At 40.7% G+C, this 15859-nt stretch overlaps 1 protein-coding gene across 1 annotated transcript in view; it reads left to right on the plus strand.

Moving 5' to 3' along the window:
- Nucleotides 1-15558, plus strand: part of vipr1b (vasoactive intestinal peptide receptor 1b) — a 50002-nt gene extending 34444 nt beyond the window's left edge. Inside the window, exons 6-13 of the mRNA XM_030398906.1 lie at nt 114-246; nt 6693-6846; nt 6943-7003; nt 7084-7156; nt 9864-9955; nt 10549-10678; nt 12952-12993; nt 14768-15558. Of these exons, the coding sequence (XP_030254766.1) occupies nt 114-246; nt 6693-6846; nt 6943-7003; nt 7084-7156; nt 9864-9955; nt 10549-10678; nt 12952-12993; nt 14768-14959 (877 nt within the window). The 3' untranslated portion in view covers nt 14960-15558. The remainder of the gene's footprint in view (nt 1-113; nt 247-6692; nt 6847-6942; nt 7004-7083; nt 7157-9863; nt 9956-10548; nt 10679-12951; nt 12994-14767) is intronic.
- Nucleotides 15559-15859: the final 301 nt, after the last annotated feature.

The following is a 15859-nucleotide window of genomic DNA, read 5'->3' on the forward strand; positions in this document are numbered from 1 at the left end:
CTGTTATTTGCTGACATTTTAAGCTATTAACTCCAAAGACATTGGATAATCAGTGTGAAGGCCATCTTTATTGAATTGTGTGTGTGTGTGTCTCTTGCCTCTTTGTCACCTAGGAAGCTCCACTGCACGAGGAACTACATCCACATGCATCTGTTTGTGTCATTCATCCTGAAGGCCATCGCTGTGTTCATCAAGGATGTTGTCCTCTACGAGGTCGGGGAGGTGGACAACTGCTCTTCAGGCTCTGTGAGTTGTTTTGTCATAGGCACTGCTGTTTGCCGTGGGTGTTTTCAGATGAAACGCTCTGGGGTTTTTTTTTTTTCCGTGCGTCTTTGAACCCTGAAGAAGTCAAACTCTGGAAGAAGCTCAGCAGGTGCAGCGGACACTTGGGGTGTGCAGACGTGGCGCCGAGCTGGAAGGCTGATTATCCATGTTACGCCACCTAATGAGAGGTCTCCTCGGCTCGGATGGGGACGAAAAGATGGATTTCTGTAGTGCTGAGGTTTGACAGGAGACACGGAGGGAGCCTCAGTGGTTGTGTCGAAAGGTCACTTTTATTATAACAAGGACAAAATCAAGGTTTTTGGCATAAATGACCTTCAGACATCAAGAGCGATGAGTTGACTTACTGACTGATGGTGATTCTGTTAAATTGCTCTGTTGCATTACTTGATATTCTGTGGATTTATATCAGTAACACTGGACTTTTGAGAGTAAGCAGCGAGACTGGATTAACAACGGCTTAACTGCCCCAAGGCATCAAAAGATGGAAGCTTACTGTGCTTCATCTTTTTACTTAGGAGTATACAGTACTTAAAATATTGATTGACTCTCCCAATTTATGACCTGATCTTGAGGCCTTTTGAAAGCGCCCCTTTCATTCGTTTAATCCCGCAGAAGACTTCACAGTGTAAAATCAACAAGTTCTGGTTTTAAGAGGAGTTACAGAGGAGCGTTCTCCTCCCTGCTCTCTCCTTGCTCCTTTGATATTTTCACCCACTATTCCGTCCTCACAGCAGCAGGTGAACAGCTTGTGGAGAAAGCTTGTTAGATATCGAGCCGATCCAAACCAGCGTCCAGCGAATTACAAGTCAACACACCGGGTGCACTTGCAAGATTGTACGGATGAACAGCATGAGAAGGGCTGCATTAAATAGGAGAGGTCGCATCACAATCGGTGCATTTACAGGAGGGACGTAACACCTGAATGTCTGTGGATGGGAGGAGTAGAGTGAGGGCAGTTTGTACGTTAGTTAATCAATAACAGTCTGCGTCATTCTCTCATATGAATAATGAATAGAAATAAAGAAACGCTGAAATGGGTAAGGATGGGAACTTTAACACGTGGAAGCTCTAATCCACTTGTGAAGAAAGCCAACCACGTATGAATGTATTGTCTATGATCCATGTGAGAAAATGTGTAAACTTTTAAACATATGTGAAAAAAAGCAAGCCGTTTGTAAAAACATCCGGTTCTCATGCGACATTACTGTCCTTTCAAGTGTTGAAGCCAAATTCACATGTGAACATATTAAAATTACACATGAAATGTTTCACGTGTAAAAAGGCAAAAGTATTTATTGCAGGGAAATTAGAAACAGAAACATTTACATTTTTGTTTAAATCATTAAATCAAGATTTTGAGGTGTTTTTTTTAACCGTCATACCCCTTAAACAGCAATATCTATCTATCTATCTATCTACATATATATATATATATATATATATGTAGATAGATAGATAGATAGAAAATGCAACTCATATAAAACAAAGACTAAAATACTGCAAACAGTAGCTAAAGTTGTTACACTGTCCTTTAATAATGTCAGACTCACAAGCCATTTGCACTTGGATTTATATCCATCCACAATGTTTGGACATCTCCCAGTCTACTCTCAACTCCAACCACCGCCTCCGCCGCCTCCGCCACCACCACCCCACCACATACCGCTGAACCGCAGACCAGAGGCCCCTGAGGCTACATGTGGTTTATGTAACAGGATGTGGCCACACGACGCGCCGAGCCTCGGAGTGTATTTTATTAGTGAGCTCTCTGGCCGCCTCCGTTGTGTTAATGGAGCCACTGGGGTTGACAGGAGCCAGCTGCTCAAAAAGACATTATAGAGACAGGTTTGGCGCTCCAGCTCATCAGGACCCTGAGATCACTTCCTGCTGGCTCAGTTACAGTCGCCGTCTGTGTGTGGGCGTTCTGCGTGCTCCTCGTTCTACCGCTGGATGCTTGCTGTAGTGACCCATTCGATTCATTCAGGACATCATCGCTGTAGGGAGGCTTATAACTAATGCATTATTTAAGCTATCTGTGTTTGTCACATCGTTCATCCAATGTGCCGCTGATGGCAGGCTTTTTAGAAACGGAGCGCCAGCAAATAATGTGTACTGATTTGCATGCATTAGGACTGCTCCGGCCCACCGCGGTGCACTTTCCTATTTTCAACATGCCAAGCTGGAATCAGTTTATATACGCTCCCGAATTCCTGTTAGCTTTACCTCGGTTTAACAAGAAGCGGATCCCAGAAAGCAAACACCGGAAAGTGCTCATATCAGTGCTGCGTACATTTCCACTAGAAGCCCAGGTGTGCTTGAATCAACAAGCAAACTCTCCGGACATTTCTGAGAGGCAGGGCTGGTGCCAGAGGAGGATTTCTCAACATCAGTAGTAGAAATATCCAGAATTTAACTTAAAGTAGCAATTCTCTCCTTAGACCTCGGCTCCTCATGACACCAATTTAATCCATTTTAATCAGCAATCGACAGATAAAGTGGAAATCAACACAACCTCTCCCCTGTCCCTTAGCAAAAAGTAGTTTATTCAAGTGAACTACAAGTGTACTTATTTTATACTAAAACTGAGGTAGTATACTTGAAGTATACTTTTTATATACTACATTTTATATACTTAAGAAAAGTATAGTGAAGTATACTTGGCTTATACTGAAAAGTATAAAGAATAGTCTAAGACTAAGTACATTAATACTTAGACTTATACTTTAGTACTAAAGCTTATACTTGTACTTCAGTATACTGTGGACTGTGGCGCAAAGACTCTTGGGTATTCTGTTGTTGTTGGTGTGATTATGGTTCGTGAATGTGTTTGTGAATAAGATGATGTGTAAGACGGTTGCGGTTTAATTCACATCCTTGTTCTGTGGTTAAATTGTGTCGAATTAACAAAGATGATAAAAATGTTGGCACCGTGAGTGAAGGGGTGTTTTCTGGGAGAGACTTCCCGTCTATAAAACTGTAAGCATGTACAGTAATAAATGGTGAATCTCTAGCTAGAAATTGCCACATTACAAGTAGCCTACTAATACTTACAATATCTTGATGTAAGTACAGAAAACAGTAGAGTCCTTGAGTTGTGCTTACATTCAAGTTAGCAGAATAAAAGTGTTTTTCACTACACACATTTGCTTTGAGGTATTACCCGTTACAAACTTACATGTTAATAAACTAAAATGTGGACTAGAAGTATATACTTAGTACACTAGTATATAGATGAGTGTACTTGATGTATACTTGAAAGTGTACTTCTGTAAACTTAAAATAACCTTATAAAGTATACTTAAAGTATACTTTTATAAACTTAAAATGTTCCAATTTAGTCCGAAGAAGTATTAAGTTAGTATACTTTCTAGTATGCTACTAGTACATGGTCCACAGTATACTTGCTATACTTATACTTATACTCAAGCATACTTAATAAAATTAACTTCAAGTATACTACTTTTTGCTAAGGGGTTTGCTTCACGCAAGTCATCTTAAGGTTAATGTGTGGATCCTCTGCAAACTACAGCCGTCATCTGAATAATAATAATAATAATAACACATTTTTTATTCGTCTCACACTTTTAAAAAAAGATGGTCACAAAGAGTTGTACAGGTAAACAGTAAAAAGAGTACACACAGTCAATGTTTGAACAAGAAAACAAAAACAAATGGTATGATCTACCAAAATAAAAACAACACATCATAAAATAATGATAAAACCAAGACAAACAGGGAACAGTTAGGAGGGTCTTGTGTGAGGAAATGGAAGCGGCGACTCGGCTCACGGCTGGGAGTAAACCCATAATGTAGGCAGGAGCATGTACAGCTTGTAAAGTAATTAGTAAAGGTTTGAAATCGATTCTGTATTGAACGGGTAGCCAGTGGAGCGTTGTAAGGAGCGGTGTGACACTGATCTATATTTCCCTCTGAAATGTGGTCGAGTAGAAGTATTAAGTAGCCACAAATGGATAAACTGAAGTAAAGTACCAACAGCTCAACAAAGGACTTGAGTAAATGTCGTAAAACTACGTAATTTCTTTATAAACTCCTTATACTTCAAACCACCGTGTTAAAGTACATGTGGTTAAGTAAAATGAGATAGTAAGAGATTGTGGAACAAATGCATTGGAGTGACTTATAGCATCATCAGACCGTATAAATAAATAAGGGTAGAGATGCAGAAGTGCCTTGTACCTGATGGCCAGCAGGGGGCAACTCCACTGGTTGCAGAAATTAGTCTGATTCTATAGAAGCTTATGAGAAAATAACCATAGTCTTCACTGATATATTACCTACATCCAATCAATATGGGCACTAAAAATAAGATGACGACGGCCGTAATGCTTCAGAAGTTGGGTTTGAACTTCCAGAAACACAAGTAAAGTATCAGTGTGCTAAACAGCGAATGAGAAGCAGTTTGACGTCTTCATTACTGCTCATGTACTGTATCGGTGAAGACTTCGACTCCTCTGCAGGGGCTCAAGCTTTAGACTCGTGCTCATTTTTCATGCGGCGTTTCCCTCCTCCCTACTCATTCATCATTCTCAGCGTTGTCCTTGTCTCTGTCTGTGGGTTGAGCTCGGCCTGTCAGAAAACAAACGTCTGTGCCTTATTCATATCCACTCATACCTTGTGTCTTTATCACATTACTGTTTTCCTCTCTGCCCCAACTGTACGATTGTCTCCATCCATAATGTACATCAGCCCATTCCTCATCACACTCTGTCCTCTTCACCCCCCTCCCCATTCATCCCATGTCTCACATCTGTTACATCTGCTAAAGTGCTCGACGCATTCACTCTCACAGGGTTATTTTTAAAGTGGGTACACTATTGATTTGTCTCATCTGCGTGATGCCCTCTCTGTTGCATCTCTGGGACACTCATCCCCAAAACAAACCTGTATGTGGTTCCTGGAGTCAGCCGCGGACCTAAAAGAGCGAGAGTGGTTTCCTGTGAATTGAAGAGGTTGTGAGAAAAGCTACACACACCAGCTCAGCCTGCTGCCCGCACCATTACGGAAAAATGAACCTTTTATACTCGTGTAGCATGTTGAATAGCAGCAGACTGAATTTTGAATGAATTCACCCGTCCTCGTGGAACTGTTGTGCTGTTGTTGAACCAGAACAGAGCTGATAATTTTGCCCTGTGTTGTTGTTCCTCTCTTGTCCTCCTGTTTGCTGAAATACCTGTGCCGGAACATTTGTGCACTTTGGATGGATAGACAGAGTTACATGTTGCCATATATATATATATATATATATATATATATATATATATATATATATATATATATATATATATATATATATATATATATATATGTGTGTGTGTGTGTGTGTGTGTGTGTGTGTGTGTGTGTGTGTACTACAAATATATCTGTCATTGAGGTTCAGTTATTTCCAGATTTATTTTGAAGGTCTGCTCTCATGTGTCATGCTTTTTTTCATTTCCTCCTTTTGTTTGTCTTCCACCTGTGTTTTGTAAATCACCCAACGCCCAAAAAGCTAATCGAAACTGTCTCGAAAAAATAAAACAGCACATAAAACTGAGAAAAAGTATATGAAAGATTACATTTTTTAGATCTGGAATACATAATAACAGCTTAAAACACTGCATTGAAATATATTTATGGACTGCCAATGTCTCTGTTCTTAAAAAAGTTTGTAAAGTTGTAAGTTGTAAACTTTGATGTTTACCCTGAAAGCAACTGTAAGATAATTCTGTATGATGAATTAGTTCCACAACAGATTAATACAAAATATACTGAATGCATAAAATTCTTGTCTTCTAGCTGACATCCTGTCTGCGGTTATAAATATTGATAAGTCATTGATTAAAGGTATTAATCATCAGGTTTGCAGTTGTGAATGTTAATAAAGTAATAATGAGTTGTGTTACTCTTAAAGTGGAAGTGTTTATAATTGTTTGATAAAATCTTTTTTTACTTTCTGCTTGTGAATTTTGGTTGTGGCTACAGTGAAAAGATAAACCACAGGAAGTCGTTATAATTAATGGTTATAACCGACCTACAGAACATCAATAATAAATGTTTTATACAACAATAATATAACTGTTAGGTATAAACTTACTTTATGATTAGTGAACTCATGTTCATCATTCTGCTTCATTTAACATGCACCAAGTTGAAATCTCCATTATTAGACACATTTGAGGCAGTAAAGATCTTAATATGAGACTGTGAAATGACTTCTTTTGCAATGCAGAATAACCTTTTTTATCACCTTACTGTCATCTTCATTTATAATTCACTGAAGGCCCTGAGGTGAATTTAATTTGATTAACCTGACATGCTCAGAGGCGTGACGATTACATCTCGTCCCTGTTCTCTGTCACTCCACTTAGAAGATCACTCATGACTTTGTGTCCTGTGTCCACCTCCAGATTGGCTGCAAAGTGGTGATTGTGTTCTTCCAGTACTGTATTATGGCCAGTTTCTTCTGGCTGCTGGTGGAAGGCCTTTATCTTCATGCATTGTTGGCAGTCTCTTTCTTCTCCGAGAGAAAGTACTTCTGGGCTTACATCCTGATTGGCTGGGGTGAGAACTTATTCCTTTTTTGTCTTTTTCTGCTTTCCTGGGGTTAGACCTCAGCTGAAGTCTCTTTTATTTATAATTTCTTTTTGTTCCTCCTAGGAGGTCCAATGGTTTTCATCACAGCTTGGAGCATTGCTAAAGCCTACTATAACGATGTTGGGTAAGAAAAACTTCCAGGGACAAGGGACCAGAATCGGCTGCACCTTCTTGTGTGTTAATATTGTTTCCTGCTTTTACCAGGTGCTGGGATATAATCGAGAACACTGATGTTTTCTGGTGGATCATTAAAACTCCCATATTAGCGTCAATCCTGGTAAGTTTGCAAGCCTCGACCATTACGCGATCGCTCAAATCCATTCACTTTGACATTCTTGCAACTTTCACTGTTGACACTCTCAAGTCAGACTTTCAAAGCAGAACTAAATGCCAGTAAGACAGAAAACGTCTTTGTCAGTAATCCTCAGAGCACCTCAGACGTTATCTGTCAGTGTTATCCACGGGAAGGCTTTTTAAACTCCACATTCTCTTTAGTGAACAGCTGAGAGGACGGCACGACCTCAAAACTCTCATCTCACATAAGAAAGTTTCACAGATATCTCTATTGATTTTTTTTTTTTCTCGACTGGCAGGTCACCGTCTGCTGAGCTGTTCAGCATCTTCATGGATGTTTTTATGTCCCCTTTCTGTTTAGAACATCGTATTAGCATCCACACATCTGTATGACAACACAATGTGCTTGATGTTTGTCAAGAAATAGCATGTAACTCTCTAATTTGAGTATGAATTAAACAATTTAGACATAATGTGTTAATTAGAGCGTTTGAAGGTAGGTGTACTGAAAAACAAACTCCAGTTTACCACTGCTCTGAGTGTTAACGCTAAGCTATGCTAAGCTTAACTAAGATAAGATAAGATAAGCTTTTGGCATTCGTCAACATTTTTAGTAAGACACCTTTTCACTCTCTTATGAGAAGACTGATGCCATTCTGTACAGAATGTGAAGCTACATTACAGCCGGCGTCCGGTTAGCTTACAGTAGCACAAAGACTCAAAATGGGCTAACAGCTAGTCAAGATATTAAACCAGCAGCCTACCAGCATCTAATTAACGGTAAGTTAGTGTTTATTACTGCATTAACTAAGGTAATTAAAGCCCCTTACTGTGAACTCTCAGCAGGTTCAGTTGCTTGTCCCTGTTTCCAGTCTTTGTGCTACACTAAGCAACCGGCTGCTGGCTGTTGCTTCAATATTTACTGTGCAGAAATAAAAGTGATATCAATCTTCTCATAACTCACGGCAGCAGAGCGAAAACAGGCAGAGGAAGTCAAATATTAAGGAAAAGCTAAGGTGTGATACTTTCACCTCAGTCCACACACAGATCACAGATTGAATCACTTACCAAGTCAGAGAAAGAATGTGATATGTATCTGTAGTGTGTGTGTGTGTGTGTGTGTGTGTGAGAGAGAGAGAGAGAGAGAGAGAGAAGATACTCACAGAGAGGTGTGAAAAGCAGGGGAAAGATGAGTTCAACAAGCAAAAAAAGCTGCAGTGGAGAATGTTAGGCGGTGAGAATAAAGATTACTAATAATAGGCTGCAGGAACTGAATCTTGCCCCAAGGAATATGTAATTTGCCACTAATTATAGGTAGTTTAGAGGCAGTTTTTCTGTGTTCGACTTAATCTTTGATCTTAATCTTCTACAGTTGAAAACAAAATTTCAGCCAAACAGTACACAGAACAAATCCACATTTCTTCTGTCCGACTGACAACCCAGCCAGTTTCTCACTTTTCAATATATACAACGTAATTCTCAGTACCATATTAAAATTGTCTAATCCTAAATGTACCCCGTTTTGGTTTAGTCCATATATTACCTATAAATATAGAAATAATAAAAATACTTACTCTCCATTTATGTTAAATTCTTACCTGTAGGTATATGTAATAATTGTATTAGCCAAGCTACCAGAATGATGCGTTAAATGTTAGCATGCCAACATGTTTAACAAAGAGGGTGCACATTACATACTTACTTAACATCCGCATGCTAACATTGTCACTTTGATCAGTCTAGCATGCTGTGTTAGTGTTTACGAAGCTCAAAGCATTGCCAGTAGAGCTGTTAGCATGACTATAGCAGGCTATTAGCCTTTCTCTATTATTCTCAGAGAACATCTCCAGTTTGGTGGTCAGTATATCATTAAAACATCCAACGTTGTTATTAATTAAATGAAAAAGGTTTCATAGCAGTTTCATGTATTTTGACCTGTAATAAATGAAAGCCGGCTTGGCCACTGGCTAAGTAACTGTAAACCATGTTGGAAAATCATAGTCCACATGGTCTGCCACGTATCATGTACAGTTAAAATAGGAGACATTTCCGAGGACAGCCAGGGACAGTCCACAAAAAAGGGGGACTGTATCTGGAAAACAGTGATGTCTGGTCACCACAGCTGGTCTGCTGTACATCACTAAAGATATCTGAAAGGGATTACCATCTGTACTATTTCAACTACATATGAAACCAGTATTACCTTTCAGGAACTAGACAATTTAATTTTTTAGGAAATAGCATTTTAAAAACTACAGCAGACTTTCAAAAAGACATTCTGGGATGCACAAAATAGACAGAGATAACATCCCCCTCCTCGTCACATATCTGCTGATGTCTTTGAATTGTTGGTCTTTGTTTGGCAGCAGGTCTCGGCACAGCAGGTTTAGTTGTGTCTGTTCACATTAGGATCAGGATCAGCAGCTTGGCCGTCAGATCCCTCTGTCTCTTCCTCTCTGCAGCAGCTGAGCGATGTTTTGCGATGTGTTCTTGGGTTCAGAGATCCAACACACATTAACAATTTAGGAAAATGTTCATTTTCCCACAGGGCAGCGTCACAATCCGGCCAGAGCGAGATGAAATTCAGCAGCAAACTTCTGTTGTGTGGAGAGTTTCATTCTGAGAGCAGAGTGAGCTTTTTTCCATCTGTACATTTTCCCGCCCTTATACTTTCCTATTGTTCTCCACAGATGAACTTTATCCTATTCATCTGCATCATACGAATACTTCGCCAGAAGATCAACTGCCCAGATATTGGAAGAAATGAGTCCAACCAGTACTCGTGAGTATGATTTTCAACATTTCTATCATTCATTGGTTCAGATAAGATTAAATATTATCGATCTTTATAAGATCGCTGGGAAAACTCTTCACCAATTTAAGTAGCTTCAGTCTTGGGCTGAATTAGGGTTCTGAGAGAGAAGATAATCTCAAATAAACACAGAAAGCAGAGAGATACACATATTTTTTTGTGCTGTAAATCCAATTTTTTTCTTTGGCTCCCCTTTAACTTCCTCAGAGCAATTTAAACTTCGTCGCTCATAGCAATGCAGGGATGACCAATCCTTTACGACTTCAGAAAAGAAACTCGTGGCACTCAGCACAGTAGACTCCCCCTGGCAGCTGCTTTACACAGAGATATAGAGCTTTGTGTGTGTTTTTTTTCCCTGTGATGGAGAGCATCTCATAAGCCAGCCGTAATGCGTGAGCTATTTTCCCGCCGACACGTTTCATGGTGTTTTTTTCCATCTCTGGTCCTCAGAGCTGAAATGTGAAATAACAAAGTGCTCCGCAGTTGCATTTCATTATTGGCATATATGGAGACAGATTGGAAATTGGTCTCACCGTGAATCCATTTCTGCTTTGTCGTTTCAGGAGACTGGCAAAATCAACGCTGCTTTTGATTCCACTGTTCGGGATCAATTTCATTGTTTTTGCATTCATCCCCGAGCAAGTGAAGACTGAACTGCGGCTTGTTTTTGACTTGATTCTGGGATCATTTCAGGTATGATGTCAGCTTTTTAGGAGGAAACACTTCTTGGTGTTGGATTTTACAAATTCGGCATTGAAGAATTTGCCTTTGGTGACTTGCCAATTTTTACACATGAAAGTGTGTTTAGAGCTCATGGGGTGTACTACTCCAGTGATGTCACACAGTGGCAAAGTTGCACTATGGGTAATGTAGGCACCAGGTTTTGAAAAGCAGTGCTAGTACCTGATTTGTGTTGTTAGTCAATAAAAGCAACCACATTAAAGCTAGGGTCTACAATCCTGGAGAGCTAGCAAGAGAGCTAGCAAGATTTGAAAGTGGCACCTCCTCTAAGTTCCACCCCCCCATCCCGTCAGTGCTCCGTCCAAAGCCACGCCCCCACAAACTTGAACGCGCATCTGGCAGTGGGACTCAGCAGGGAGAAGGAGATGCTGGAGCACGACGCAGCACTTCAGCGGAATTTAGCACGAAGCAGACAGGAAGTCAAGCGCCAAAATAACAAACTACATCCGATTACTTTTCAAAATAAAACACTCCGTGTTGACACCAGCACACATCGTGAGGCCAGCTGTCTACCGTACTGCGCCGCTGCGGACTCAAACCGCAACCGGTGGGGATTGCCGGAAGGCAGAGCAAAACCGGATCAGAGCCGCAGCGCAGCAGACCCCTATCCAGTGGAAATTGGGCCGACTCATTAGCCATTCTCATGGCTAAAAACAACACACAAAGAAGCTAACGTTAGCATTGGGCTAATACGAGCTATAAACCGAGCCAAGTTGGCAAACCTCACATATTTCATGAAAATAACAAATCCCCCTGAAACAAAACAAATTATTACCTGTCCAACAGAAAGAGAGCAACCTCTGCATCACTTTTCAAGCCCTTCACATGCCCCAGTTGTCTCCACCGCTCAAACGCCACACTGATGTTGACTCGGTCCGACTTCTTTCTTTATCCAGAGCCTTTTTCGTCACAGCCTTTTCTGCCTCAGGCTTTCTTTTCCTTGCCTTTTTAGCGGGGTGAGCTCTTACAAGTAACGCTGGCTGCATTTTCTCTGCCATTGTAACCAAATGAACGTCTTCTCCTGCAACTCCGTATATCTGGGTGTGCTGAATATTTCCGGCATCAGTGAAACGTAACACGTGGAGGAGGGAGGGACAGAACGAGACATGAAGGCATCTGACCAATCCGTGCTATTCGGGCCGGATAGCACGGATTGGTCAGCTTTTTCTCAGTCCTACAGCTGCCACAAAGGTCCCATTATTTTCGTTCCTTTTTCTGAATACATAATGTATTGACTACTCTCAGGATAGCAGGATCATTTCACCCAGTATAACAAAATGTGTTTCTGAACAACATTACAGACCCTAGCTTTAAATGACATGAATGACTTATCAAAAATTAAGCATACTTGAAAAAAAAATCACTGGTAATGGTTTTGAATCACTCTAAATGTAATAGTTAATTTACGGTAACTTTCACTTTCCCGTATGCACAGCGCGGTCAGCTGGTACTGATCGGGCAGTGAAGAGCAGCTCACTTGTCTCACTGTGTTCCTCGATGACATTGTTGGACTCATTATGGACCGTTTTAAAACAAATGAACAAAATTGATACAGCAGAACCAGAGATATCACCTTTGTTATTCCACATATTCTTCTTCCTTCATAAAACCTGGCACCTACATTACCCACAATGCAATTTAGCCAATGAGTGACATCACTGGAGGCAATATATAAGATCAAATGCAGCTTCCTCTGGTGCCATAAAAGGCTTTAATCTATCTTTTTCACATACGCAGCTGTACTCCCCAGGACCTGTAAACACACTTCAGTGTGTAACATCGGTGGATTTACCCTTTCAGAACCTATTTTTCTAGATTTTTTTTAAATTCAAGCTCCAAAGTAATAATCTTGCTTCCTGTCAGCTCTGACCAGCGAGTGTTTTCTACTAAAGAAAAGGCTTGCCTGGCAGGTTTCCAGGCACTCTTTTGCTGGCAGATCCAGTGGCAGTGTAACCATTTTTAACCCTGGAGTTATTTCAGTTCATCACATAATGAGGAATAATGGAGAATGCAGTGAGAGCACAGCTCCATTACAGTCCACTTGGAAACCAGGGAAACCTTCCCAACACATTCCTTCCATCATTCTTCTCATATCTTTTTATCATCATTACTATAAACCAACCATCCCACATTCTTTTAGCAATGTAATCCGTCTACATGGTTCACGATTGAACAGAATTTTAACGTGTTACGGCTCTCTTATCTTTGTTTTTGTATCCATTTAGGGATTTGTGGTCGCAGTCCTGTACTGCTTCCTCAATGGAGAGGTAGGTACCGCTCCACAGTGATGTAAACACCAGAAAGAGTGTTTAAACCTCAAGATATCCAGGCAGATATAGCCCGCAGTGACGTGGTTATTCATAGACCATGAAGTCTATCTATAACGTTTCTGCGACTTCAGCGCAACATTAACATTCACACTCACACACACAGCTCTGAAAGTGAGGATGAGTCACAAGCGCAGGTCGCTCCAGCCGCACCTCCTCCCTTGGACCTCCTCACGGCACATTTTCTGCGCTGTGCCAGTAAAAAGCACAGCCTTGTTGGCAGGGAGCTATTCAGTGACGTCTGCAGAGGCTGTCTGCAGGCACATTAGTTATGTTCCAGGGGCTGGACCAGATTGAATCACAGTGATGGGCTGTATGGCAAGGCTTGACAATACGCTACCTGAATTTTAATCTGCAGCAATTTTCAGGTGTCCTTTGTGAAGTGTAAAGCCCTCACCGCAGCCTTGGGAATTACATGCGCTGCTGGAATCCTATTTATTGTTTTTTCACAAAGTGGCGCATGGAGTCAGGATTAAACATGTGAAATGTAGTACTGAGAGGAGGAGAAAGTAATCAGGGAGGAGAGCAGGGAGACAAAGAGCTCAAGGACTTGTTCATTAGTCACCATACCATACTGTGCCTACCTTTACAATGATGCGCACAACACAATACAAACAATAGCCAAGTAGTCAGGCGCATTATACCAAGAGAAAGAGATTTCTGTTATTCAGTCCACCCTCATTTATATAAGAGACACCTTTTTTAAAGAAGCTTTTAATATTCTCCATCCTCTAACCCATTAGTGTTGGTGGCCATGCCAACTACTTAGTTTTTCTGCTCCTTAATGCACTATGCATTACTTCTTAAGGATTAAATAGTCTTTTACTTCCGTGTAGCTGTATGATACAGCTGTCGATTCACAGTTTAATTATACGAATAAGGTACCAGTGAAATACTGACGGGTTCACATTGTCACATTATGATGAGGGGGATCCAATCACAGACTCTCTAGTTTTAAATGTAATAAGGTACATTATTTGCAAAATGTTATTATACTATGAGTCAGGACATTTTAGAATATAATTGTTAAAATGATAACATTTTGAGGTTTAACTACATTTTCAATCAAGTTGCAAATGTTATTACATTTAGAGACATTTTTACATTTATAAGAAATTATAACAGGCTGTAGGGAGTTCGTTGTTAGTTGGTATCTAGCTCCAATTTGTGTGCCAGCAATGTGGAACAAAATGCTTGGTATTCAAAACTATGCTCTATTTGTTGTTACTGTGGACTTCTCCTGGTTTTCAATGATGTTAAACCCAAAACCAACCTTGCATGCAACATTGTCCATTAAATTAATTTAAGAGATTTTCAACAGCATACTGTTAGCTTTGTTCAAAAGTTAAGGCAGGCAACAAAAAGCTGAAATCAAACAGCAAAACTAGTTGAGTAAAAACCAGGACTGGCACAAGGAACACAGGCAGCAAATGCAGATAAGACAAGAGTGACTAAGATATAGGAACTGAAAAAGAGTGAGGCTAAAACACCGACTTATATGTTAATGAGGGACAGGTGAAACAAATAAAGGCAATAAAACAGGCGGGAAACAGACAAAGACAGGAAGTATGAAACAGAACATGACACATGAGGATGAAACCTACTAAATAAAACAGCAAATACCTCAACTGAAAAACCCCAAAATACATAATACAGCATAAAATGAATGTACATGGGAGATTGCAAATTTGTTGTTGGTTCTAATCCGCTGTAGGTCCAAGGAGAGATCAAGAGGAAGTGGCGAAGGTGGCACCTGCAGAGATACATGGGCTCGGACACCAAATACCAACATCCGTCTATCGGCAGCAGTAACAACTTCAGCACCCAGATCACCATGTTGACGCGATGCAGCCCGAAAACACGCCGGGGTTCGTCCGCCTGTCACGACGACCTGTCCTGCATATGACTCAAACAAAACTGTGATGCCGACATGCTAAACACTCAGAAGAGACACACCGTATGTAAGCTCTTGAATGAGAGAACACACACTCCTTCATTAGCACTTGCACTCTTTGGGGATGTGTTGCTCGGGGGTGACATGGACAGAGGTAGGTGGTGAGGGAACATAGTGTGGCTGTAATCAGCTGCGTTTTTAATCTCCACGCTTTCTTTAAACATAGCAGGATCGAGTGGCTGAGACACATTGCTTCACAGGCACAGCTTTGTACGTCTGAATGAGAACCATTAGCGTTTTGTGTTTCATGAGTCACATGTGGTCGATTGTTTTTCAGTTCCCTGTGCGCTCAGACACCGGGCAGCGCAAAAAATGTCACCTATTAATGGGGTTGGGTGATGGGATCCAATTGTGAACTGTCCCACCTGATGTAATTACGTGCTGATTAAAAATCACTTAGTGGATTCCTGCGTCTCTAAATTAAAAAAGGCTGGTGCAAAGACACAGCCAGCAGAAGAAAGGGAGCTGCTTTTAAATCCCATTAGCTATGTTGTTACGGCGTGTAAAAAAAAAAAATACCAGAAATGCAATATGGAAGATGTGTGTGCATGCTGAATGTCGAATGGTGATATTTTAGGCAACGGAAAAGAATGTAAAAGAACTAAACGGCGTGCAAGCGTTTTGTTTTCCTCCCTGTGTGGGAAGACAGGAAAAAGAAGAACATTATTTCCATGAATGCCAAACAGATTTGGACCGAGTGACCAATGTGATGCTGATTCACAACGATGGGTTAGGCGTATACAAATGCCCTTCTCTGCACTATCACCCTCATGAGAGACTGATCGCCCTTTGCCTTCCCTGTTAACGGCATAGCCTTCACTCTCCCTTTTTTCATTTTGAATCACTGATAGG

This window comes from Sparus aurata, chromosome 19, assembly GCF_900880675.1.
Source record: "Sparus aurata chromosome 19, fSpaAur1.1, whole genome shotgun sequence".
NCBI classification, from domain to species: Eukaryota; Metazoa; Chordata; class Actinopteri; order Spariformes; family Sparidae; genus Sparus; species Sparus aurata.